This window comes from Rattus rattus, chromosome 1 (genome assembly GCF_011064425.1).
Source record: "Rattus rattus isolate New Zealand chromosome 1, Rrattus_CSIRO_v1, whole genome shotgun sequence".
Taxonomy (NCBI): domain Eukaryota; kingdom Metazoa; phylum Chordata; class Mammalia; order Rodentia; family Muridae; genus Rattus; species Rattus rattus.
In genome coordinates, this window is record NC_046154.1 from 248,835,549 (window position 1) to 248,862,429 (window position 26,881).

Sequence of the window (26,881 nt, forward strand, 5' to 3'; positions counted from 1 at the left end):
TCAACAGCTTTGTCACATAGTCCCTGAGGTTGTAAACAGCAACCATGTAACCCCTTTCCAGCTCTACCTGAGATGGAGCCTGAGAATGAGTCCCCCTAAAGTAAGCACATGAGGGCGTAGGTCATCCTCGGCAGCCTCTACGACCCCTGTAGGAAGGTTTTTAGACAGCTCTTTATTGATATCCTCAGCCCCTGGTCAGCACAGACTCCCAGCACTGGCTCATACCAGCTGGACTCAGGTGCCATCCCCAAGAGCAGGAGTAGGCCCCATAGGGGCAGAGAGGCCTCCCAGACTAGGAGGAGTGTGCAGGCAGCCAGGAAGCCCTCCAGAACTCCAGGCCCAGGTTAGGGAGGGCTGGCCTTTGGCAGTAGCTCAGGCCCCCACTGGGGCATCATAGTTGAGCACGTAGTAGTCGTGGACATACATGAGCACAGCCACCGGTTGCCCAATGATGAGTGTCACCCACACGGCTGCATTGCCATAGTTCCCTTGGAAGAAGCGGTTCACAATCCAGGCCAGTGGGACCTGAGAACACATGAGGCTACAGTCAGGTGGCTACAATGGCCACAGAAGATGGGAGTCTAACACAGATGTAGGCTAAGAAACAAGCTTCGCAGAGTTCCTCACCTGAGCCATCATGGCTGTGAATGCCCAGAGGCGGAACATCCTCAGGGGAATGCTCACTAGGTACTGGATAGGGATAAGAGAAGTCAGTGTTTCAACTGGTGGCCACAGCCCTGCCCAGAGGTGAAGTGGGGTGTGCAAAGAGCACTGACCTCATGGAAGAAGGCTGACGCCAAAAAGACCCCAGTCCTGGCCATCCATTTGTTGCTGCCCAGTCTGAGCATAGGCTTGTAGAAGTGTCTGCGGAGCAAGGAAGCCATAGGATGAGGCTAATGCCATAGGGCCCAGGTCTACAACCATATTCCACAGGTGCATACACCGTCCTACCTGATGCACCACTTGTGCACGGGGATATTCCAGTTCTGCCAAAAGTAGGTGACAGACTCAGCATTCCTTGGGGTCAAGAAACAATGGGATAAGCAGAACATGCTATATGACCTACCCAGATTCCCCAGAAACACACCACTCACCACCAGTCCCTGTAGAACTCGCGGTCTCCAAACTGCAGGAGCTCTGCCACAGCATTGAGACAGGAGTGGAAAAGCCAATAGAAGAAGATGAGCCATATCAGATGGTTGGGGACCTTTGGGAGACAAAGCTCCAGTTGCAAACTTACAGACTCCACCTTTCCTTCACACTCATCCCACTGGAGTCTCTGACACTCACCGCCAGCTTTAAGAGACGCTCAATGATTCGTGAATAGTCCATGTCCTGTGGAAACAGGCTGCCTCAGCTAGCTATATCATCTACCCCGCCCACCCCTGCCACCAGGGAGCCTGACCTCACCTTGAAGGGCTTCATGGAGTTCTGGATAGTAGGGACCATCCACTGCAAAGGAAATAAATACCACATCAGTCTCCCTGGGCTGCACTGAGCCCTACCATACACCCACTCACCACTTACCTGCTGGATCAGCCCCACTTGAAGCTGGGTGAAAAAGAGCTGGGGAAGAACAGAGCAGTCAGCTGAGACTTGGGTTCCATACACACCCAAGCCCTGCCCATACCTCTGGGTCCAAACCTCACCATCTCAAGAACCCGCCGTAGCAGAAAGCGCTTTCGTATTCGGGGGGATCGAGGAAAGTTGAGTTCATAACACAAAGTAGGAGCAAAGATGAAGTAATAGAGATCTAGAAGGGAAGGGTAGGTGCTCAGACTACACAGCCCTGAACCTGACTTACAGTCTTGCCTCGGAGAGTCCCAACTCAACAGCTCCTCACCTCGGTAGGTCAGGTTGTCCGGATAGCTTACAGTGTTCTGGGCAGCAGCCCCACTGACCTTCTTCCCTGCAGACACTGACAGCAAAGAAAGACAGCAGTGTGAGCCACGTAGCCCAGTCTCTGTCCTATAGGTGAATCCCAATCCTGACGGCCTCTTACCAGCTTTGGCCTTGACCCTTCGCTGGCGGCACCACAGGTTGACATCCCGGTAGGAGAAAAGCTTGAGGAAGATGATGGAGTATGATGCCAGAGCAAACAGGGAACCCACTGCAAGATAGGTGGCTCAGCCATGTCTGCCCACACACCACAGCTAACACAGGAAGGTGGTGGGCTCAGCTGTGACCACCCACATCCCATGAACAACCTGGGGTCAGCTCAACATGGGATGGTTGGGATGGAGACACACCTGGAGTGATAGACTCAACCAGTAAGGCCACAGCTGCTGGGAAGCAGATAATTGTGGCCAGGTTAACCACATGTAGCAGCAGCCCCATCTGCTCTGTCAGGGCACCCTGGAGAAGAAGAGAGCATTCAACCAGGTCCTCTGCCCCGGGAGAGAACTATCAGGCCTAGTAAGAAGTCATCTCAAGCAAGCGCCAGTGACTTTTAGCAAGGATGGAGATAGGCACCACTTACCACTGACAGGCGCTTCTCAATCTGAAATGTAGCCACAATAAAGATATTGGATGCTGAGGACAGAAGCATCACAGGACAGGGTCAGGCTCTGGTCAGCCTGTTCCCCCACCCATGGCCCTTCTTGGACTGCAGCTCACCAATGATCAAGCATGGGGCAGGCCAGCTGTAGGGGTCCTTCAGAAACAGAGACACCACCTGGATGGGATCCACCAGGATGCCATACCTGAGAGTGGGACAATGGGAGCCTGAGTAGAGGGGCCTCAGGGCCTAGGCAGGCTGGGGTGGGGTAAGAGGGGCCTGGAAGAGGTACTCACTTGATAAGGTTCTCTAAAAATAACCTTGCATTACTCAGGATCTGCAAGAGACAATCAGGAGGGTTCAGCCCTGCTGGTGCTCTGATGGCTCACTTTGCCCCAGCACCTCCACCTTTGGCCAGGAAACAGCTGTAGCGCTCTTAGCAAGGACCAGGCCCTCTTGACAGCACAGACCAAGTGAGAGACTGAGAGGGGGTGCCTACCCTTGCCCAGAGTAAGTTGTCCCTTTGGTGTCAAGAGAGACAAGAGGCAGCAGAAAGACTCATCGAAGCAAAAAAGGGCAGGAGTGGATGTTTCTGTACCTGAGTCAGATACTCTAGCAATAGGCAAAACTCCAAGAGTGTGGCCCCATGCAGCTCACTTAGGAGTGTGCCTCTGGATTCTAGCCTGAGATCAGTGCTTGGCTCTCTGCCCTTACCCACCTCACAGGCACTCGATACAGGCTGCCACTTCCCACTACCCAGACAGACGGAAGCAGTGGGTAAGACAAGGCAACACTGGTGAGGTTCCTTGCCTGGATGCTCAGAGAAGGGACCATGGAGGTGGTAAGTTCAGGGACACCATACTCCAGCTTGGTACTTAAAACACACTGCTCTATACCACCTCCTGACTGCCCACAGCAAGTAGCTGGAGCCAGGATTCATGTATCCTGGAAGGGAAGAATAAAAGGACCAAAGGCCACACGGGGCTTGAAGAGATGGCCCAGTAGTTAACAACGCTGGCTGCTCTTTGGTTCAACTCCTACCATTCAAAGAATGGATCACAGCTATCTGTTAACTCCAGTTCCAGGATATCTTCTGATCTCCATGAACAGTGCATGTATGTGGTACAGAGGCACATATGAAGGCAAAACATCCAACACATTTTAAAAATGAAAAGCTGGGGTTGGGGATTTAGCTCAGTGGTAGAGCACTTGCCTAGCAAGCACAAGGCCCTGGGTTCAGTCCCCAGCTCAGGGGGGGCACTTAAAAAAAAAAAATGAAAAGCCAGGTGGGTGCAGAAAGTTCCAAGAGAAGAGACTGCTATCTGAACTGGCCAAGCATCCCTCTGCCCAAAAGCTTCTTTATAGACCAGGCATGGCCATCTCCCCAGGCAAAGCTGACCTTGAGCCCACTGGTCCCTACTCCTCACTCGTCAAGCCTTATAGCTCCACAGCCTACCAAGGTCTGAAGCTCTCTCCAACGAAAAAGTGCTGAACACTCAGAAACCTTTCAGAGCACGATAGGGCAGAGTCCCTTCCATACTGATAGCCTAAAGCGGGAACAGACACTTCTGGATGAGGGCAATAGGTACCAGACCGTATCCAAGTGTTAGAAGCTGAGTGATGATAACCCTTTGTCCCTGATCCACCCATCAGGTTGTCCTTTTGAGCCTTGGACTCCAACAGCTTCTGGGGTGGGGATGCATAGCACCAGTAAGAACCAGGCCCTACAGGCCGCAGGCTTGGACATGGCATAGCATACCACCAATATTCAAGGCCAAAGAAAAGGGACTAGAAGACCTGTAAAGCAGTGGCTGGTTGCCAAGGGCTCTATGTCCATTAATCTACATGCCATAGGACATACATCCTCACAATTCTTTCTATACATTTCCAGGGAGGCCTTGGTCCCAGAGTGCCCTCTCAGCCTCTCAGCCTCCCAGCCTGGAGAGCAACCAATACTCCCCTCCATCTCCTTGCTCTCCCTACCACACCTACACAGCCAAGGGGGACCGGAGGCACAGCCAGAGTCTTCAAGATACTCATCATCTCTACTACCACTGAGCCATCCACAGAACTAGCCTGGGATCCAAGAGAAAGCCAGTCCCACTGCAGGGACCACCCCTGCTTCCCTCACAACCAGCCTAGTGCTAGCAACCACATGGAGCTATAGTCTTCAAAGGGCAGAGCCTCTGCCCAGGGAAAGGGTACCCTTGAAGGTTCTGCCACCCTGGCCACAGTGAGCCTGCTCCCACATCCCACTCACCAGCATCACCACGCACCAATTCAGGATACCACGGTAATTGCTGAAACCGCTGTCTGAGCTGAACAAAGAGTCTTGCAGACGATGGCACCTGGTGAAAAGGAGACAGGACCCTGCCCAGTAAGCATACACGAGCAGGACAAGGATGGACCCACCATGACCCACTCCTGCCCAGGTACCTTTTGTGCCAAGAGTTCACTACCCATTTGCAGACAAGGCCACTCCAGGAGGAAAAGGTCTCAGAAGCACATGGAGGCCTCTCCCTCTGGGCAGCAGAAAAGCTCAGTACAGGCAGAAGTGACTAGGCAGGCCTCCATAAAGCTCGAGTTCCCCCGAACCAACTGCAATCAAGCTCTTGGACCACAGAGATAATCCCACTTGTGTATCCATGGTCCTCTGTGGACCTACTCAGTACTACTGCAGATTGCCCCGTCTGTTCATCCCATCTACCCAGTCACTCGTGAGGGAGTCCCTACTATAGTCAGTAAGAGCATTCTCCTGACATTTAGACATAAAGGCCCAGTAACAGCTGGCCAAGTGCCTGCCATTAATGTACATTTCTTACAAGCAGTGGTTTGGTCCTCCATTTGCATGTTAAGTTTGTCCCTGACTCTGTTCAGGGCCATGAGGAGACTACTTAGGGAAACCCTCAGAACTACTACCCAGTGGTAGGATGCAGGACATCCAAAGAGACCCTGGCTGTGAAGAAGACCAAGCCTGGCAGAGGAGGACCGTGTGACTAAGATAAAGCCCAAACTCAGCTCCTGGCAAAGACAACAGGAAGAACGGAGAGCCCTCGTCCCAGTACCTAATGCCCTCACTCATACTAACTGTGGCTCCACCTTGCCCTCTAGCTGCTGTGCCATCAGGAAGCCACACAGAATTGAGCAAGACCTAGATTTTGTAAGCAAAGAAGCTAGGCCTCCCCTTCCCTCTCACCACACACACCTCTACCCTGGGGCATCTGATGAGAAGCAGGCCAGGAAGGCTCTAAGCACCATCCTACAGAAGCCCTTTTAGGACTGACCTTGTTAGTGACCCTCAAATAACAAGGGGCAAGCCCTAGCTTTGGTTAGGGTTGGAAGTCTGACCCCTCTCCAGAAGAAGGGTCAAAGAGACTAAGGGGCAGTGCCAACAAACTCAATTAGTTGTCAAGGTTGAGATCTAAAAAAACAAAAGACACCACATGCCTTTGATCCCTGCACTCAGGAGGCAGAGGCAGGCAGATCTCTGAGTTTGAAACCAGCCTGCTCTACAGAGTTCTAGGATAGCTGGGGCTACAAGAGAAAAACCTATCTCAAAAAAAAAAAAAAACTACACAGGATTGAGATCTATTTGGCACCTAGTTCCAACCACAGTAGCTCCTGGTTAGTAGGGTAGTCACATCCTTCTTACTGTCCATGCCATGCTGCAGCACCAATGTGAGACAGAGCCACCTTAGTTCCAGCCCAACATCACTCCCAACTGTCCGTTTCCTCAGGACTAGGCTTCCACTAGACCCATGTAATATAAGGCATGCAATATGACTATGCTATGTCTCTACCTTGAGTCCCCTTCTCCCCAAATCTAAGCTTGCCTTCTGATGACTGCCTCCTGTTTGGGGTATCCCCCACCCCGATCCCGACTGGTTTCACTGGCTTGATAGGACTGCCTTTAAGAGGCAACACCATGAGACAAATAGAAAGGCATCTCCCAGTCTGTCTACTAGACCACCCCACCAGTCCCCCTCTCCACCCTGAAGCCCTGTGCTTGTAGCACAACTATCCCAAAACCTCCTGCCCCCCAAACCTCATGGCCTCTGTGGTACAACCCACCAACCACAGCCTGCACATAACCAAAACTGTTTCACAAGACTGACCTCTCTCCCCTTTGGGTAACCAAGGAGGCCATGCTGCTCTTTCTATGGCCATCTCCAGAATGAAGACAAAAGTAGAGAATGGATCCTGCTTTCTAGAGCTAACAGCAAGCAGGTAGTTTTGTTTTGTTTTGTTTTTAGATGTGACCTGTGTAGGCCAGGCTAGCCTTGGTTCTCCTGCCTCAAACTCCCAAGCTGCTGGTATAGCAAGCATGTGCCACCACACGGGACACCTTGTCTGGTTTAGCACACAAGGCCTTAAGAGGTTTTTTTTCTTTTTTAAAAAATTATTTCATGTATATGAGTCCACTGTAGTTGTCCTCAGACACATCAGAAGAGGGCCTCGGATCCCATTACAGATGGTTGTGAACCATCATGTGGTTGCTGGGAATTGAACTCAGGACCTCTGGAAGAGCAGTCAGTGCTTATTAACCACTGAGCCACCTCTCCAGTTCCCAAGAGGTTTTTTTTTTTTGTTTTTGTTTTTTGTTGTTGTTGTTGTTGTTGTTATTTTTCCGGTTTGTTTGGTTGGTTGGTTTTGGGGTGTTTTTTTTTTTCAGAGTTCTTCTGTTAGACTTCCAATTCCTTCCTCAACTGTCCACACTGGTGTCTCAGGTTCTCTCTGGCTTTCCTATCCAGTGTCCAGAAGGCACCAATCCCGCTTCTCTGCTCCACCAATGCCACTCCCTCCATTCCTAAGTCAGAGACATCTGTTCCAGGGGAGGTAGCCCCATCAGCCAATGCCTGCAAAGCTCCAAGCCTGCCACTGTGACCAGAAGCTAGTAGGCTGAAGGGCAGGCTGCAGAAATGGCCAGCAGGGAAAAGAGGAGCTGGCTAGCCATGATGACAGCTATTTTTGCCACCCTCTCACCTACTAAAGAGCCTGCCCATGTCCTGTGCCTTCCAACTGTCTTACACTCACTCCAAAAGGACACAAAATAGCTGGCTCTCCTTCTTAGATCTCATGGTAGGTTCTTAACCAGGCCTACTCAGGCAAACCACACAGAACGAGGAAGAGGTGGCATCCTCTCTTGACTCTCCTTCAACCCCACACAAACACTGTGAAACAAGAACAAGCCCATTCACACACAGGTGCTAAGATCTGTGCCACACCCAAAGGACCAACCTCTAAGTATGGGCTTCATCTGGAGACCACGCAGTTCAGATCTGACACCAAATAGAAAGAAAAGGACAGAATGCCAGCTCCTCTTCCAGATGACACCTGACACTTCCTCTGTGCTGCTCTCTGAGCCAAGCCCCGGGGTACAAGGTGGAAGCAAGCTACTCATAATTCCTAGACCATATATAGAGACGTACAAAAGATATTCAAAGACAAATACCCTGGGGGAAAAACCACAAGGTCTTGCCTTGGGTAGACAAAGTGCACAGCCTCACCTTGCCATAGGGTAGAAGAAATAAGCTGACATCCAGAACCTGGCTCAGTGGCCCAGCGTAAAGTGAGCAGGAAGTTATTAGGGAGGGAAGATACAGAAGCTCAAGGAGTCAAGAGGAAGGGTGAGAGCAGAGCTGGGCTGCCAAGAGCAACAACAGAGGGAGGGGGAGCTGGCAGAGAAGAGTGGCAATGGGGTGAACTACAGGCCAACTCCAAGAGGGCAGTCAGCCTGGCTCACCAACACCGAGGAATGGAATCTCGCTCCTCAACCAGGAGGCCTCCAGCCCTGTGGCATACCTAAGTCGGAACAAGGTCCACTGGCCACTGGGGGATGACAAACTCCCATCCGGTCCCATCCCTGAAATGCAACATCCATCTATGGAGGAGAAGGGGCCATAGCCGAGACCCTTTCCACACATGCATGTACGTCTTTCCTAGCTTTGCACAAGCCTCACACCAGAGGACACTGAAAACCTTCAATGGTCATCCGAAGATGTGCTTATTCTCTCTTGCCTGTCCCTGAATAGTAACTTGGCTTACAACTGAGTCCTCAGATAAAAAGATACTTTCCCCACCCCTCTAGAGATCCTACTAGCCAAACTCCTAACTCCTAAAGAGTCAGCATAGGGGACTCTTAGGATCATAGGACCTTAGGTCTTAGGACCCTTAACATCTTTTGTTTTTTTTCTTTTTTTCGGAGCTGGGGACCGAACCCAGGGACTTGCGCTTGCCTATCTACCACTGAGCTAAATCCCCAACCCCCTTAACATCTTTTCTAATGGAGCTGGCACCACTTGGAAGACAGAGGCAGGTGAATCAGTTTGAGACCAGCCTGATCTATAGAGCTAGTTACAGGACAGCCAAGGCTACACAGAGAAACCATGTTTGTTTGCTTGCTTGCTTGCTTGCTTGCTTGATTGATTGATTGATTGATTGAGGGGATGGGGGAGATCAACATCTTTTCAGATGGAAAATTGGAGGCCAATCTCTCTCAAGACCAGCTTTGAATTACAGAAAATCGCCATCCCTCTAAGGAGGGTCAAACTCCTACCCCACTCTTGCCTCCATGGCCTTCTTACCTGACCTTTGTTCATAATGTGCTATGCCTGCCTCACACAGAAGTTATCTTATCTCCCAGGTGAACTGTGAACACCCTAAGAGCAGCTGGGGGCAGGGAAGGTGGCCCCTCCCCACCGTCCCCATTAGAAAAAGACTCCGTTGATACAAAAAGAACAAGACTTTGGCAGCCTAGATATCCACTTCCTCCAAGGTCCTCAGCTACTTCCTAACCCAGAGCTGCTAAAGGGTCTCATAATGAACACCAGAGTCTCCAGACCAGCTTGGAGGAGACAGCCAGTGCTGCCAAAGAACAAGATGCATTTCTCCATTTCTTCAGTCAGTCACTCAGCTAAGCAGGACCTCTCCCATAGGTGTGTCCATACCAAACCTCGCTCCAGTACTCCAACCAGGGGATGAAAGTCTGTCTCACTGAGTAGTCAGCTCTGTCCCTATAGCCCACAGTCATTCTGGTAACATGACCAGGGCTTCAGGCCCTCCTACTTACTGGAAGAGAGGTGAATAAGCCTTAGCAGCCTCTCTGTTAGTACGAGAAAACTTCCTGTATGGTCCCCTGCCCTGAGCAAATGTCCATACCCGTCTCCTCAAACAGGCAAGGCTTCTCTCGAGCCTCTATCAGCCCCCCGGTCTGTACCCACAGGATTCCCCTCAGAGTTTTGCAAAGATAACTCTTTATCGCATCCCTCCCTGGAAAACATCTACCTCCTTCCATTGAAGAAAGTCCATTCATCTCCAAGCCCCAAGGCTCAGATTTCCTGCTACCTACCCCTCAGAAAGGACCTCAGGGGACTTTGCCTCAAGGTGTGCTTACTTCCCTGAGCAATATGGAAAAGGGGCTGCTGCCTACTCCTCTACCTAGGCTCCCTGGTAAGCTACTTGACCCCACCTGGGTGACCTTGGCAAGTGACCCTGTCCCGTCCCCCCCCCCCCCAAAGCCTGTGTCTCAATGTGGCCCAAGGGGAGCCCGGGACGCGGAACTCGCAAAGCTGTGGCCAACTTTTAAGAACTGGGAGCGAAGCTGGGGAGATCAGGTGTAAAGGGATCAGACACTCCGCTACCTCAGCTCCCAGTGGCCGTCGCCCACGCTGGTCTGCCGGTCTTTGTCCCGGGTGTGGGCTGGAGCCGGAACCGGAGCCGGAGCCGGAGCCGGAGCCGGAGCGTCACCCCCGGCGCCCAAGTCGGGGCCCACAGCCGCGTCTCGCACCTCCTCTTCGTCTACCATGGGCCCACTACCACCCTGGATGGAAACCCGCGAGCCGGTCCTCCGACGCCGAGAGCTTCCCGCGCCTCCGCGGTCGCCCATGGCTTCGGCCCGCACCACGTCGCGGCCCAGTCGTGCTCCGCCGGCACTCAGCGCCTGGAGCCCGCGGCCCCGCCTCTGGACCCTGAGCAACGGCCTCGGCCTCCGCCTCCGCCGCCGCCCCCTGCCGGCCTCCGTAGCCGGCGCAGGGCACCACTACTTCTGCGCCGCTGAAGCTGGGATGCTATAGAGCAGCTGACTGGCTGTGGCGTCAACTGAGAGTCCATTTGTAGTCCGAGGCCAAGCTGAGGCGGGGCCTAATCGAAGACGCGGAGCACGCTGGGAATTGCGGGAGTAGAGCGTGAAGCCTCCTGGAAGTTGAAGGCATCACGAGCTGACGACGATAGCACTCTGGGAACTGCAGTCACAGGCCCACGGAAGCAACTAGTGCGCAGCTTGGCTGTGAACTTCTGTGGAAGAGGTCCAAGGTCCTGTCTCACTGTGAGGAACAAGCTGGAGGAGTACTGCCCCGGCTCCTGACTCCCTGGCAGCTACGCATTTCCCCTGACCTCTTGCTTGCCCCTTGTCCCACTTCTGTAAAGACATAGTTTCGTCATCCCCAGCAGCGGTTTGAGTAGGTCATTTATGAAATTGAGCTGACGCCTTGCGGCCCCAAATCCTTTTTCGAACACACAACCGACAGACCTATATCTGCCCTGACAGCGCCGTTCTGCGAAAGATTCCTAGTTGCTAGGCAGGAACCACTTTAAATGGACCTTGGAGGACATAACCTGTCAAAGGGTCAAACTGGAGAAATACCCAGACTCACATCACAGCAAATGTGTGCAACAGCCCAGTTGTTGGTTAAATGAAGTAACTCATTAGTCACCATGGCCTCTTCCACCGCCCTGCAACCCCATCGAGGACCTGACAAGCAACCCGCCTGATTTAGACACCGCAGTTCATACGTCCTGGACCTCAGGAAGCACCTGATTTCCTTCAGAAACACTATAAGGACCACAGAGAATAGTGACTTTCTTTTCTGGGTCAAGAAGTATCTCTAGGGCTGGAGAGATGTCTCGGTGGTTCAGAGTACTGATTACTCTTCCAGAGGTCCTGAGTTCAATTCCCAGCAATCACACGGTGGCTGTAATGGGTATCTGATGTTCTCATCTGGTGTGTCTGAAGACAGCAACAGGGTACCCATATACATGAAATAAATAAGTCTTTTTGAAAAAGAAAAAGAAGTAGTTCTATAGGACAAGGTTGGTTTCTCTCCTACAGGATGCCACCAGTCTTCCTACTGAGCTCACCCAACTTCTATAGTATCCACTAGCTCTTCCTGTCAGGTCACTCTTTCTTCATGCCACACCTCATGATGAACAATCTAAGGTACCTTGCAGGTGTCTTTGTGTATGTATGCAGAGAAAAACAGACCTGGGCAAGGACTTTTGTAGATCAGAGCCAACCTGGCCAGTGTCTCAGAACATTCCTCTGTTGCTGGCCCAGCATGTCTTTTAGCTGGGCCTTGGCAAGGCTACACTAATTTCCAGTATGGAACCAAAAACTAAAAGTGGAAGGTTGAGACCTAGCGTGCCACTAAAGCCGGAGGTGGATTCACACCATCCAATAGAATGAAAGTTCTCCTTTGAGACAGCTATTCATTGACATTCGGGCCTAGAGCTGTCTGTTTACAAGAAGCTATGGCAGTGAAGGGGGATGTGGGCCTGTGACTGCAGTTCCCAGAGTGCTATCAGGAAGGATGGGTCTGTGGAGAACTTTGGCAAAGAGATGGGACTTATGTCAGAGTCCCAGGGCCTGATTCAAGGAGGAACTTCTGGAATGGATGCTTGAGAGGTACATACAGCTCACTGCCGAAATCTAGCATGAGGTGTGACCAGGTGCCAAGAGAAAAGGTCTGGTTGAGATTGGCTGGGAAGGAAGGTGTGGATAAATGCATTGGCAAAGAAATCATGGCGCAGCCCTGGTAGAGGTGACAACAAAAGGGGTTCAGACCCTGGAGGAAGGAGCCTTGCAAGCCCGAGGGAGTAAGAGGGCCAGGAAGGTTTTAGAAGTGTCCACATAGGGTGGGAGAGGTGGCTCAGAGGTTATAAGCCCTGGCTTATATTCCTGAGTTCAATTCCCAGCAACCAGTGGTGTCTCACAACCATCTGTAAGAGGAACTGATGCCCTCTTCTGGCATGTAGATACATATCTTCTGGCATATATGCAACGGAGCACTCATATAATAGATGTTTTTAAATTTTTAATTTAAAATAATTCGCAGGGCTGAGAGATGACTCAGTGGTTAAGGGCGCTAACTGATCTTCCAGAGGTCCTGAGTTCAATTCCCAGCAACCACATGATGGCTCACAACCATCTCCAGTCGGATCTGTTACCTTCTTCTGGTGTGTCTAAAGACAGTGACTGTATATACAAATACATAAAATAAATAAATCCTTTTTTTTTAAAAAAACTTTGCAAACAGCTTCAGGCTGAACCCACTACTAGCAGGTCAAGGAAACCCTGCTTCGGACAGTTTGCAGCGATGAGAAGAAGTAGGCTCATCTCAACCCTCCAAAAAGCTGTTTCCATCCCTTTGGCCTATGACCCTGGAGAAACAGAAGCAATCAAGACCCTGAAACTGTGGAGTTCTCCAGAAAGTAGGAAGATAAGAGACTTCCTTGTGTATCTTTGCTATTACCAAAGTAGTGTTTGGGTGGATGGAGAGAGAGCTGTGTAAAAGCAGTCCTGAGGTATTCGTCCATCCACAGCTGCTTATCAGGCCCTTGGGTTCCTCTTACAAATAGGAAATCTCTGACTGAGCAGTGTGACTCACGCCTTTAATCCCAGCACTGGGGAGGGTGAGGCAGGGGAATCTCTGAGTTCCAGGACAGCCAGAGAAACCTTGTCAACCTCTTTCCAGCGAGGAACAGTGACAATTAAGATCCTTCTGTGGAGCTAGAGAGATGGCTCAATAGTTAAGAGCACTGACTATTCTTCCAGAGGACCTGAGTTCAAATCCCAGCAACCACATGGTGGCTCAGAACCATCTGTAATGGGATCTGATGCCCTCTCCTGGTGTGTCTGAAAACAGCTACAGTGTAATTATATATAAGTCTTTTTTTTAAAAAAAAAAAAAATCCTTCTGTGGAGAACCTGATTAACCACTTCTCCCAGTGCCAGATGTGCCTTCATGCCTGTTAAAACTATGGTCCAAGCTTCCCAGAGAGCATGCCCTCCCCCACTGGAATATTCTCCAAACTGCTGGCACATAGGCCATGATCTGCTGCAAGATACATCTCTCCCTTTTATGCTGCATGGAATCGGAGTGAGTCTGGCTCCTGGTCTTGCCAGGACGTGGGCAGTTGAGCTGGCTCTGACCTAAAACTGACCTAGTATGGCCATATCAAAGTTTTCGAGCCACTCAATCCACACCTGCTGACTGGCTTGCCTGGGGTCATTGCTGTGTGAGCCTTCTACTCTCGCTCCTGAGGCTGCTGCGGCTCTCTCTAGCCAGCACAGCCTCGTCTCCTATTCCTTCTGTTCTCCTTGTCCAGAATCTGAGGGCTTTGTGTGTGTACAGAAGCGCCCCTCCCTCTGGGCACTTCTACTTCGTACTGGCCCAGCCTAGCTGCCTAGCAGTACAGGAGCACACACTCACAGTCACTCACACACCCACACACTCACAGGGGTCTGTGGGAGACCAAATCTTTTAAGTTCACACTCCATTGTAGAGTACCTGACCTAAGTTGGAACTCAGGTAAACTAGCAGGCTGGTACTTAGCATTAGTTTCCAAGTTACCACCCAACAAGACCTATGTCTCCAGGCTACCTCCCCAACAAATCTGCACCCCACGATTACAAGCCCACCCCTGCCTCACAACCACCAATGCAGAGGGAAACGGAAGTTTATGGGTTGATTCCCAGCACCAGCCAATTGTGCTAAAGGCCATAGTAGCTCTCCATTAAATGCTTACCAGGCTAGAAACACTCCCACCACCACCACCTCCACCCCGCTACCCCCACTTGCTGCTTTCTCTAAACTTTGCCCCAGTAGATTTTTGGGGCTCCTCTCCACCAAAACCATCCTCCTTGGTGGTGGTGGGCTAAGCCTGAGCTAGCTCGAACAAAGGCTGTGATTGCATTCGTATTGGCTCCTCTGGCTGGTCTTTTGGGGTTCACTAACACTTCCTTGGCACTACATCTGGATGAGAGCATCAGCATCGAGCCTTCAAGAGAGGCACTACACTCGGTAGAGGCTTCTGCTGTCCCGTTTCCCCCGGTACCATCTCAGAGGATTGCAGAGAATGAAGTACTAAGGGAAAGTACCAAGAGTGGAGGCAGTCCAGGCCAGGGACTGCTTCTCCATCACTCTGGGCAGGACCTAACTTCAGGCTTGCTGCCCAGAAGCTACAGGGCCCCTGAATACCTGAGATAGAGCAGGGTTGATTACTCCACTGGCTCAGCTGGCCTGACTGAGCCTCTTCAGTAAGAGAAAAGCCAAGGCCCGTGCTTCACTTGGGATTTCAGCACTGATCTGAACCTGCAGAACCAGGAAATCTCCCCCTTAGGCACCCTCAGAGACCCTTAGCAAGCACCCCAACAGGACACGCCAGTCAACACTCCAAATTCTATCAAGAGTGGCATTTATTCTCCTCGTGGAGGTGCGGCGCTCCGAGGAGCTGGTGCTATTGTGCTTAGGAAGGAGGTCTGTCCGTCCGTCCGTCTGTCCGGCCGGCCCGGCCCCAAACGGGGGCGGAAGAGGGACACGGCCCGAGTAAAAATCCCGGCCTGTTGCGGGCCAGGAGTATGTACAAGGTGGCGGGGCGCAGGCGGGGGTGGGGGCGGGGCGGGCCGGCAGCCACAGCCCCCACCCGAGGGCCCCCCGCACCTCGGGCCCTACTTGTAGAATCAGTACAAAATAGGTGCTAACTAAACGTTCCTTCTACCTGAATTCGCTAAGTCGGTTATTGTGCTGCTTAGTTATGGGGGCGGGAGGGGGCCCATGGCTTTCCACGGCGGCAGGGTGTGGGCGAAGCGGGAGATCCTGGCGGGCCCACAGCCCTTCCAGCCTTCTCCATAGGTAGGTAGACAGGAGTAAAGAGTGGGGCGGGGTGGGCGCCTCTGTGTGCGTGTGCATGCGGCACAGGCTGGCAGGCCCAGGCTAGGAACTGTGGGCATTTCGCCAGGTGGAGTAAGGGGATTAGATATGGGCACTGCTATGCTAGGCCTGCGGGTCCGCACCAGGAGGGTAGCCAAGCTTGGTGCTGGGTTGAGGCTGGCCATATCATATACTCCAGCGTGTTGCACCTTAGCGGCACAGAGACAGCAGAGCCTCGTATCTCAGGGAATCAGAAAAATGGGTACCTGTATGGGTGGCCCTGGTGAAGCTGGGCCCTAGAGACCCTGGGGCCTGTCCAATTTGAGCTGGGGAACATAAGGCCCAAGTCAAAGGCAGAGCCTGACTACACCCAGCGTATTCTAGGACTGAGGTGGGTAGGAGAGGCCATAGGGGCCCAGGGATTCAGCCCTCTGCATCGGCCTTCCACCCTGGCCTACCCATGCTTATTGGGTCCTGTCACTGACAGGCACCTCCCAGAAGGTTGCCACATCTCTGACAGATTCAGGAATGGGCCTGGCATATCGTAGGTACCCAATGATGGGTCGGTGAGTGATGAAGGACTGATAAGAGAGGCCTTGGGTGATACCATTCCATCCCAGCCTCTGGAACCATGACGCCTGCCGGGCTCTGCCCTGGGATAGGGTATGGGGAAAGAAAGTCTGCGTGGCCGGCCCCGCGCAGCATCCCTGATCTAGGGGCCTATGGGATGGGTAGGGCAGGGGATACCTGATTCTCAGTAACTCTAGAGGCTGCGGCAGCTTCACATGCAGTGCGCATTATTGCTCTATAGTCTGCATCGGACTAACTAAGGGAAGGGGAGCGGGCAGCCCCGGGAAGGGTTGGGAAGAAGGGTGGGACTGCATGCAGTGATGTCACAAAGGCGGCGGCCAATGGAGCGGGGCCCTTGGGATAGGGTCACCGCCGAGGCTTTGGCATAGACGGGCGAAAGTTGGCAACCGAGTGGGGGTGGGGCCTGGGTCTCCGGGAAAGGGCGGGCCTCAGGGGCAGAGGAAGTGGTCCTGGACAACCTAAGCCCCGGGCGTCGGCGGGAAGGATGAGGGTTCGGCGCCCCCTCCCTGACCCGAGTGCAATCTGTTCATAAATAAAACGTATAAATACAGAAAGAAAGAAACCCGACGCGTCCGCAACCCCCCCCAGGGGGCTTTACCCGCAAAGCAAATACAGAGGTGTGTAGAGGGCAGTGGCACGCCAGCCTGCCGGCCTGGGTATCCGTCCTCCAACACCCGAAGCCTGGGGAGCGAGGGAGGGGGCCCCGGGGCAGGGCGGGATCGGGGTCTGAGTAGGTCGGATAAGTTCATGCGATTCCGATATGCGTCATTATTATTCGTTATGGAGGACAGAGCCCCGGAAGCCGGGCTGGAAGAATTAGGATTTGGCAGAGGATGCGAGGCGTGGGTTGGAGGGAGGCTCGGACTGAGGCCCCAGGAGAACCCGAGGGAGAGGGTTGCCGCCGTCCGCGCCCCTCCCCATCCCCAAATCGTCTAGCACTCCCGGGAGGTTTGCAAAGCCTGCGGAACAGAACGCCTCTGTGGCCCGCCTGATATCCTGCTCCTCCTCCGGCCAGCTGCCCGTGCGGAGCTGACTCCCTGGACGCCGGGCTGAAGGCCTGGCCTGGAAGGCTTGGGAAGGGGTGGGGAAGACCTGAGTCTCTGCAACGCGATCCAGGGGCGCAGAGGAGGGAGGAGGGCGCTCCTTACCTCACCTCACCCCTGTCTTCAGAGACCCAACTAAGAGATGAGGTTCGGTTCTGGGTCTGGTCGACCCTATTGCTGGGAGAAAGCCTGGGGCACCCTGGAGGAGAGGGGAGGGTTTTCGGGATGGGTCTCCCCTCGGGACCCTATTGCTTGAAGGGGCTGGCAAGGCTCCTGGCGAGCGGGGCGGGGTGGGGCCGGCTCCCTGCCCCTATTGCTGTGAGGAGGGGCCTGCCCTCCAGCCCCTCCGCCCGGACGCCAGCGGAGACTTCCCTGGGGGCCCGTATTGCTGAGAGCCGACCTGGCTGGCGGAGGCCCCGCTGCCCTAGGCTTGAACCGGGCTGAGCTGCGGCGGCGCAGGGGTTGCGGGGCCGCTGGCGCCGCCCTTGAAGCAGGCTGACTCGTAGTGCTTGTTGAGATAAGACTTGAGCGCGAAGCTCTTCTTGCAGCGCTTGCACTGGAAGTGCTTGAAGGCGGAGTGCGTCTGCATGTGTGCGCGCAGGTTGGAGCGGTCTGCGAAGGCCTTGCCGCAGTGCGCACAGCCGAAGGGTTTCTCGCCCGTGTGCGAGCGCATATGGCCCTGCAGCAGCCAGGGCCGGGAGAAGGCTTTGCCGCACACGCCGCACTTGTGGCGCAGGTCGTGCGTGAGCAGGTGCATAGCCATGGCCGGCATGGACACGTACACCTTGCCACACGTTGGGCAACGCCTTGCCAGCTGGCTGTCCAAGCTGCGGTGCGTTTGCTTGTGGCGGCTCAGGTTCGACGACGTGGCGTAAGTTTTGCCACACTCTCCGCACGCGTGCCGGCCACCAGCGCCCGTGGCTCCCGGCCCCGCACGCGCCTCGGTGCCCGCCCCCACGCGCGTACCACCCCGACTAGCGGACCCTGATCCAGAGCCTCGCGTGCCCGGCCCGCCCCCACCTCCAGCGTCGCTGTCGGGGGCTGCCACCGAGGCTGTCGAGGGGGCCGAGGCAGCGTTGGCATTAGCAGCCTTACGGCGTGAGCGCCCGTCAGTGATGAAGAAGGCGTCGGCCGCGTAGCCTTCGCTGACCGCCGCGTCGCCGTTGATGTAGCCGCCAGCAGCAGTAGCCAGCTCTGGGCGAGGGGTGGGCGGCGGTGCTGAGCCAGAGGCCGCGGGTCCCAGCTCTCCCCGCACAGCCGCAGCATACATAGGCTCCGGGGATGGCCCTTTGAGCAACGCCGCCTCAGCGTCGCCATCGTAGACCGACGCAGGCCCCACGTAGTCACTGAGGTATCCTGAGGGCGGAGGCGGACAGACAGACAGCGGGAGGGGAACGGAGCAGCGGGCAAGACACACGCAAAGCGGGCGGCGGGAGACCGAGGAGACACAGCGGGAGACGTCGGGGTCCGAAAGGAAGGCGAACAGGGATTAGGACAAAGGAGAAGGGGCCGGGGACCACAGGGCAGAGAGGATGGAGACCGTGGGGAGGGGAAGAGAGGAGAGAAGAGAGACAGCAGAGGATGAGACAGGGCCAGGCAGGGCTCCTCCCCCGCCGCCCAAACGCCCCGCCCCCGCGCGGGGAGGAGAGAGATGCATCTTCGGGCGCGGCTGCCCCCCTTCAGCGAGCCTCAAGGTCAGGGGGGAGGGGCGGCGCTCCTCTCTTCCTCCTCCCCCTTCCCCTCCCCCTCGGGTTCTCCCCACTTCAGCAGTTTTCCCTGATTATGCAACACACTGCAGACCCGCCGCGCACAAAGCCAGGGCCTCCAACCCAGAGACCCCGACGGTCCTGCCTCTTTGGGATCCCCGAGGCCTTCTTCAGGCCCCAGAATCTGCTGCCAGACTTGGTGCTGTCCCTCTTGTTCTTTAGGTGTGCCAACAAAAAACGCTAGTTACTCCTCCCTAGTCAGCATCTCTGGCCATCACCAGTGCTTCCCCATCTCTCTAACCGCTCACTGGACTTGCTGCTCCAACTCACAGACCGCTACCCACTACTTTCCATTATCCCGGGTCCTACTTTGTTCCACGTTCTTTTCTCCCCATGCCCTAACCCTACTGGGCGTCTTCTCAGGTCACCAACAGGGGACTAGGAAGACCGCCAGGGCACCCACTAGGGGACACCTTAACAGAGACAAGCTGCAGGTGGACATCCTTCATGCCAGCAGCTGCAGTTGCTCCCAAGGCACAAGATGGATCTCACAATCTCAGAATCCTAAGTGCATACCCTTCACGAGGCAGGCTCTGGCTCGTTCAGGGCTACGCTCAGGCTCTTAGCAACAACCATCGGGCCTGGTGGCATCGCTCAGGCTGTGCTGTACACTGACCCTAGCACTGGAACCCAACTCCTACACATGCAGGGTCACACATGCAACCATCCAGACACACTCTCAGTCACATGGTGCACAGCGGCCTCAGAGTCACGTGGTCTCATGTAGTGGCACACAGACAGGCACACACACAGGGTCACACACAAGCGCACAAAGTCACATGGCCACACGCAGTCACATGGGCCCACACAGGCTTATGCTCTTGCAGGTCACATTTGCTCTGCCACCCCACACTGCTGGCACTTCTGTCCCCCTTGCTTGCATGCTAACAGTTGTCCTTGAACTTGGGCTTCCTTACACAAAGAGCCTCCCCTGACTCCAATGCCGTGGCTTCCCTTGCTCACGTCTTCCTCCCTAATCCTGAGTCCAGGGAAGATACTGCTGTTGCATCTTCTGGTACCTAGGCCCTGACAGGTGGGTGGCCCTGACAGAACCCAAGCCTACTCCCTAGAGTTCCCAGCATCCCCTAGCTGGCCCTAGAAAGGGGCTTTGAAGGTGTAGCTAAAGAAAAGTGAAACAGATCCAGATTTCTGGGTGTGGGTTTGCATGTGCCCATGTAACTGGGTCCTGTTATGTCAGCAGGTGTCTGTGCAGCTGTGTATATCTCAACACGAGTCTGCGTGTGGGTCAGCGTGTGCCTTTAGTGCTTCCTGTTCCTGGTTCCTCTTTCCCACCTCTCCTCTACCCATACTCTGTCCTATCTCGGAAGCTGTCTGGCCTTACTCTCTGCTCCCCTTCCCTCAGCCTTCATTCTCTGTTCCAGCCTCAGCCTGCTTCCGTTGGATCTACATCCCCTCCTACCTTGCCACTCCACCCCCACACTTTGGCCACCCACCCCTTCCTGCAAAGCCCTGGGCCCTGCCCCAGCTGCAGTCCAGAGCGCACCTTTATCTTGCAGTCGCACTCCGAGATCGCTGCGGGCGCGCCCGTAGGAGCTGTCGAGGTCTGCCGAAGAGAATGTGTCAAGTTTGACCTTCTTAACCAGGAAGGACCTGGGCATGATTCCTGCGGGGCTCCGGCAGTGAGGGCCTGCAGAGCCGGGGCTCAGGGGGACTGCGTCCGCGGCGAGGCCCCGTCACCATCCGAGGAGCGGTGGAAGCAGCACTGTCCCCAGTCTGGCCTGTGGATGCTGCTCGGCGAGTGTGGTCCTCTCTCTTCTTTCTGCCCTGCGTCTTTTCTTCTTCCTCTCCGGATCCCTCCTCTCTTTCTCTCTCTCTCTCCTTCCTTCCTTCTTTCCTTCCTTCCTCCTCTTCTCTTCTTTTCTCTTCTTTCCTTCCTTCCTTCCTTCCCTCCTCTGGTCCCGGCTTCCCAGCCCGCAGTGCCGCCCCTGGACAGGCGGGGGAGGAGGCTGGGGGGGGCGGAGAGGGGGGGAGCGGCTCCGTCCCGGGCCCGGAGGCTGCGAATGGGTGCAGGGCTGGCCCGGCCCCACGGCCCCCTTCCCCTCCCCCCCCCGCCGCGGCGGCGGAGCCTCAGTCAGCGGCGCCCCATGCCCCCGGGGGCGGCAGCGCCGGGCCAAGAGAACACGACAGTAGCAGCGGCAGGAGCACCAGCAGCTTCAGCACCGCGGCCAGCGCTGGCTAGGGCAGCACCGCGGCCAGCGCCCGGGCGCGCTCAGCTGGCGTTGCCGGAGAGGGGCGGGCCACCCGGGCCTGGTCGCGGGGCGGGGGTCCTCGGCGGGGGTCTCTGGGAGGCTGGCTTTATTGTTCTGCAGTCGGAGCGGGCGGCGGCGGCAGCGGCGGGCGGGGGTCCTCAGGGGGAGGGGTGCTCAGGGAGGGCGGGCCGAGGGAGGGAAGGAGAGAGGGAGGGACGGGGGTCCGGGGGCGGGGCTCCGCTCTCGGACAGCTCTGGGGCAGGCCTCCTGAGCCCGCAAGCCTCTTCTGCCTACCGCCGAGCGCAGCCTCTGGCTTTTAAAGCCAAGCGCTGGGGGAGGGGGTGGGCGGGGAGGGGAAAAGGCCGGCGGAAATGGCTGCGCCGGGCTGGGTCGGGCCAGGGTCTCTTGGGAGGGGTCCTGGGGATGCCTCGCCTCGACTTGCGCGGAGTTCCCCTGTGCGGCTCGGGGAATGGCGACCTGATACTTGGTGGCATAGTCGGGCGTGTGGAGAGAGGTGGGAATAGGCCTGGCACTCTCCCACGCCAGGCTCTCGTTCTTTTGGGGAGAACGCAAGCGGACCTCAGTCGAGTCCACACTGCCTCCTATAAGGTCTGGAGGCTAGGTGCGGGATGTGAGGAGGCGGGGAGAGGCGGGAGACCAAAGGAGTGAATGCTGAGGCAGCGAAAACGCAGCGTGGAAGCCTGTGTGCGCCCTGTGCCGCAGTGCCTCTTGCCACTCTGTCACCTCGGCTGACCCTGTGCCCGCTGGAGGGACCTTTCTGCCCCCGCCTCTCCCGCGGAACGGATGTCCAGCACAGTGGCGTCGGTGCAAGATGAGTGTGCACGGCAAGAGGGGCTGCCATGCCCCTGTTCCAGAAATTCCGCTTCATTGGTGGTTTCCGCCCTTCCGCGCGTCTGCAGCTTCTACAGGAGGCCCGCAACCAGGCGGATAACCCTTCCCGTGGCCGCCCGCCCGGAGTTTGCAGCCCCCATGACGTCAGGCCCAACGGCCAATGGCGGGGCACTGGGGGTTGGGGGCCTCACAATGGCAGCGCGCGGGTGCATATGTCCCCAATTAGGGCCGGGCGCCGCCATTGTCCCTTCCTCGCCCCCTCCTCGCGTTGGGGTCTCTGAGCTGAGCTCTCCCCACGCAGCCTGCTCTGGCTATCGACTATGGTCGCGGAGCGGCAAGCAGAGACTGCAGCGTGGTGACCTTATACGGACTGGCCCGGCGGGCGCAGGTGCCAGGGCGGCACAGCAGTGCTGAGCTCAGCTCCCTTCCTCCTGCTGCGTGCTGGGCTGCTACCTGCATCCACTGCCTCGCGTCCGGCCACGGTGGGTGTAAGCTACCTGCCCTACACTGAGCGTGGAGACCACTCTCCTGCTTTATGCTAGCGGCCCAGCTCCTCAGCGGCGGGACATTCATCTTGCGTGGCAGGCGCTCCCTAGGGGCAGGACGGGTGCGGCCTCCCCCTTATCGCTGAACAGCAGCCGGCGATGCTCACAGTGGGGGTTGGGGGGCGAGGGTTCCCCGCCAGCCACACCACTAGTCCGGGCTCCTTCCCAGAGGGGAAGGGCTGAGGCGCAGCCGGAGGCGTCAGGCCAATTAGCATTTTGATTGCTGGACGGAGGTGGGGGGTTCATCTGGAACAAGGTCTAATTACCAGACGGACCCTCAGGGCTCAGGCAGGCTCGATTCCCACCCCCGCTCCGTTTGCTTCCTTCTTCTGGACAATGTCCCCGCTTCTATCCCTATACCCCCACTTCTAGGTCCTCTTACAGTCCTCTTACAGGCCCAGTCATCCTGTCTAGTTTTGTCCCCATACTCTGCCCCTTGGGTCCCTTCTTTTTCAGTCGTGATCCTTGGCCCCTCCAGTCTTTCCTAGGTCTGTCTTGAGTCCCATTCCTCTGCTGCTCTGTCCTCAGCCCTCCCTCCTCCACCTCTTCAAACAGTCTCTGTCTTTAAGTTGCATACACATCCCTTCCCCGGCTTTGTCCATCTCCTATCTCCTTTGGCCCCTAACCTTGATGGGAGAGACCAGGCCCGGACACAAGTGTGCTCGGGTCTTGGGACCGGGCAATACAGAGCGAACCATTCAAACAGGCCTTCTCTGGCTATGGTGGATCCCTCAGGACTCCCCCCTACACCGTCCCCCACCATGGGGGTGGGGGAGCCGTGGAGGGGCACACAGCTAGGAGGGGCAGCTGGGTCCAGGCCATGGTCATCAGTCCCTGCCAGCCCAGGTGCATGGTGCCCATGGGACCTGTGCAATTACTTGGGCTTTCCGAATGGAATGGCCTCTTTGTGAACCTGACTCCCCGCCCCCACTTTCCCTTTCACATCTAGAGGTTCCCCAGACCTTTGGCCAAGCCACTCATTTTGACAAGTTGTAGTCTCCTTTACCCAAGTCCCCATTGAGTCTCTGAGAGCCCCAAGGACTCTTCTGAGTGTTATGGAGAGAATCAAGTCAGCCCCCAGCCAGTGGATAACTTCAGACCCTTCTTGGAACGCTCATAAAAATCTCTTGGTATTCTGGCGCAACTTGCTATCCCCTTTCTATGAGTGTTTGGTCTATAAATGATTGGTCTATAATATCTTACTCTGCTCTTGTTGCTATCACCCTGCCTAGGTTCCAGCTTATAGAAAGGTTTAAGGGGGTGGTGCTTCCATGGCTGTACTGTCATCAACCCACTGATGTGTTCGGGCCCTGTGGTCTGTCACCGCTCCACCCATCTAGGGGACAGTGGGCAGTCTTACTGGAGGGTCCACCCTTTCTGCTGGACTGAGCCGTGATTGGCAAAGAATGGGAAGTTGGCTTGAAATTACTGGTGGCGGCAGCTTCTGTGGTGACTGACTGGGTGAGGTCATTAGCAAGAAGAGGTCAGGCTGTAGTAGGGAAATGGAACCTGGTTCTTGAGACTACTTAATTCAGCCACAGTGATGGGTGGCAGCTGGGCGACGCAGCTAATGACATGTCTGATCTAGGCATCCTGGTAGAGAATGAAACGGGGCTCCACAAATTCAGTAAGGGAAAGGTACCCTACTTCCGTGCCAGGGGCGTCTGTGCTGAGAGAAACAGCAGCCTCCGTAAATGGCTGCCAGGTTAGGGGGGTAGCACAAAGGGAAGTTATGTGTCCTGACCCACTGGTGACAGGTTGAAGGCCCAGGGAAGGCCTACTTCAAAAGGCCTAAATGGCAAAACAGACTTGGTCCTCACTGAGGCAGAATCAGTGGAAGCTATGTTAGCTACTCCACCACTGTAACGTATTGCAAGGAAAGAAGAAATGTTTGTTTTCACTCCATTGTGTTAGAGGTTCCAACACTTGTTTCCTCTTTTGTTTCTGGGCCCTTCTCAGGCAGAACACCATGATAGAAAAGTGTAGCGGAACAAAGTTACTCAGTGCACAGCAGCCAGGAAACAAAGAGGGATGCAGGAGAGTGCTGAACAAGGTATTTATTTCCCAACCACAACCTCAGTATTCTGTTTCTAGGCCCAGCTACCACCCAGTTTCTACCACTGTCTGAAAATACTATACTCTGGTTCCATTAATGGGTTAGTGAGGCCTGGTAGCCAACCAGTTTCCGAGTGTTCCACCTCCTAACTTGGCTCATGTGAGCCTTTTGAAGGAATACTTTATATTTAGACAATGACAAAAGCCAAGGTTATGGGGGGGGACCCTAAGAGTCTGGATCACAGCACAACCACAGTAATATCCATAACAAATAGGGAAAGCACAAGGACCTGAGTTCAAGCCCCAGGAGTGCATAGGAAAAAACGAAACAAAACAAAACAAACAAACAAACAAACAAACAAATGCCAGACGTGGTGGCATGCACTGTAATACCAGCACTGGGAGAATGAGAGCCAGGCAGATCCCGAGAGCTCATTGGCCAGTCCACCTCACCTGCCTGGTGAGTTCCTGGCCAATGAGAAACCTCGTCTCAAAAAAAAAAAAAAAAAAAAAAAAAAAGGTTTCTGTAGTAAACCACCAGAGGATGTCCTGTGATGACAACGTGCACCTTTACACACCTGCACACATGGCCCCTTGTACAGGATCACACACACACACAGAGCAGATAGCAAAGTAGTAAATGTCTTCATCAAAGCACCTGATATGAGTGAAGTCTTAGTTTAGTTTGGTTTTGATTCTTTTTTTTTTTTTTTTTTGGTTCTTTTTTTCGGAGCTGGGGACCGAACCCAGGGCCTTGCGCTTCCTAGGCAAGCGCTCTACCACTGAGCTAAATCCCCAACCCCGGTTTTGATTCTTTTGAGACAGGGTTTCTCTGCATAGCAGCCCTAGCTGTCCTGGAACTCACTTTGTAGGCCAGACGGGCCTCAAACTCAACAGAGATCTGCCTGCCTCTGCCCCCTGAGTGCTGGGATGAAAGGCGTGTACCACCGCCTGGCCATGGACGAAGTTTTATAAGACAAAGATGCTTAGAGCCCCAAAGAGGTGATGGTGGTTGGTACACAATCATTTACTAGGATCCCCAAACATGCCAACTTAGTCCCAGCACTGGGGAGGCAGAGGGAAGTGGGTCTCTGAGTTCAAGACAGCTTGTCTACGGATCGAATTCCAGGATGGCTGGGGCTACATACACAGAAAAGCCCTGTCTCAAAAAAAAAAAATTGAAAATAAAAATAAATTTTTTCATAAAAGCAGAGAGAGCATGCCAGTTCCTGAGGGAGTCTTATACCTATGGTTATATTCTCTATTAACTGAAGGCATTTTGGAATATGATATCTGGGATTTACTTCAGAATAACAAAGAGAAAGGACTGTGGGTGAGCCGGTGAACATGGTGACAGGTGCAGACTCCCAAACTCACCCTGCTTTAATGTATAATTTGATATTTTCTATAGGAAAACCAAAATATAAAAAATAAAAAATCCCAAAATTCACATTTTGTGATTAAATTGATGTGCTTTAAAAAAAAAAAAACAACAAAACAGAAGAGATTTATGTCCAAAATTCCACAAATGTGATGGAACTTAATAACCCACAGACTCTTCAGCACTCAGCAGGCAGAGGCAGGCCGACTCCGAGTTCAAGCTAAACCTAGTGTATATATCAAGTTCCAGGACAGCCAGAGTCACACAGAGGCTGCCTCGAAGTAAAACAAAAACATAGACACAGACTCAACAAACTCCACACTTAAAACAAGGAGAAGACCAAGACTATATAACTGACATGTCATAAATTGCTTAAAAACCAGCGATGAAGCCAGGCAGTGGCGGCTCACGCCTTTAATCCCAGCATTCAGGAAGCAGAGTCAGACAGATCTCTCTGAGTTTAAGGACAGCCTGGTCTACAGAGCGAGTTCCAGGACTTCCACGGTTACAGAAAGAAACCCTATCTCAAAACAAAATAATTTTAAAAGGTCAGTCATGGTAGGGACACTTCTTTAATCCCAGTACATAGGAACAGAGGCAGGTGGCTTCTGAGGCTGGCTTTGTCTAGGTAGGGAGCTCCATGCCAGTCCAGGTTTTACAGTAAGACCCTTCCTCAAAAGCAATAATAAAAAGAGAAGAAAGAAAAGACAGCCAGCCTCAGTGGGGTGTGATTATAATACCAGTGGGAGGACCCACACTTACAGACTCCCATGGGCTATTTAATGAGTTCAGGGTCAGTCTGAATGGTTACTCTCTGTTCTGTTCCTCTAGTGAACCCAAAAGAGTGTTTTCTTAAAAAAAAAAAAAAAAAAAGGGGGGGTGGGGGTGGAAGTGGGGCTGGGGGTTCCTGTACAGCTCGGGGAATAAAGGCTTCGATCCCTGCCAGACCTGGCAGCCTCAGTTTTGATTCCAGAATTGTCATGGTATGAAGAGAGAACTTGATCCTCCAAAGCTG

General features: G+C 54.3%; 2 protein-coding genes across 2 annotated transcripts; both read right to left on the reverse strand.

The window, feature by feature from the left end:
• Positions 1-149: 149 nt before the first annotated feature.
• Positions 150-10,564, reverse strand: Dgat1 (diacylglycerol O-acyltransferase 1). Its single transcript, XM_032917399.1, has 17 exons — positions 10,138-10,564; positions 4,758-4,845; positions 2,794-2,834; positions 2,617-2,702; positions 2,480-2,532; positions 2,250-2,355; positions 2,003-2,110; positions 1,844-1,918; positions 1,650-1,753; positions 1,528-1,566; positions 1,411-1,452; positions 1,291-1,335; positions 1,095-1,207; positions 952-1,017; positions 777-864; positions 628-690; positions 150-525 (listed from the first exon to the last, which is right to left on the reverse strand). Exons 1-17 carry the CDS (start codon positions 10,380-10,382, stop codon positions 373-375), a joined length of 1,515 nt encoding a protein of 504 aa, XP_032773290.1. The 5' UTR covers positions 10,383-10,564; the 3' UTR covers positions 150-372.
• Positions 10,565-14,951: 4,387 nt separating this feature from the next.
• Positions 14,952-20,819, reverse strand: Scrt1 (scratch family transcriptional repressor 1). The gene is made up of 2 exons (XM_032917404.1): positions 20,328-20,819; positions 14,952-18,413 (listed from the first exon to the last, which is right to left on the reverse strand). Exons 1-2 carry the CDS (start codon positions 20,440-20,442, stop codon positions 17,482-17,484), a joined length of 1,047 nt encoding a protein of 348 aa, XP_032773295.1. The 5' UTR covers positions 20,443-20,819; the 3' UTR covers positions 14,952-17,481.
• Positions 20,820-26,881: the final 6,062 nt, after the last annotated feature.

Excerpts from the sequence above, each read along its gene's own strand:
- Scrt1 (XM_032917404.1), bottom strand. The coding sequence starts at position 20,442 with ATGCCCAGGTCCTTCCTGGTTAAGAAGGTCAAACTTGACACATTCTCT. Across the intron at positions 18,414-20,327 it reads AGTGCGACTGCAAGATAAAG|GATACCTCAGTGACTACGTG; the intron begins GTGCGCTCTGGA and ends CTCCGCCCTCAG.
- Dgat1 (XM_032917399.1), bottom strand. The coding sequence starts at position 10,382 with ATGGGCGACCGCGGAGGCGCGGGAAGCTCTCGGCGTCGGAGGACCGGC. Across the intron at positions 1,919-2,002 it reads AAGGGTCAAGGCCAAAGCTG|TGTCTGCAGGGAAGAAGGTC; the intron begins GTAAGAGGCCGT and ends CTTTGCTGTCAG. Across the intron at positions 1,567-1,649 it reads TACGGCGGGTTCTTGAGATG|CTCTTTTTCACCCAGCTTCA; the intron begins GTGAGGTTTGGA and ends GTTCTTCCCCAG.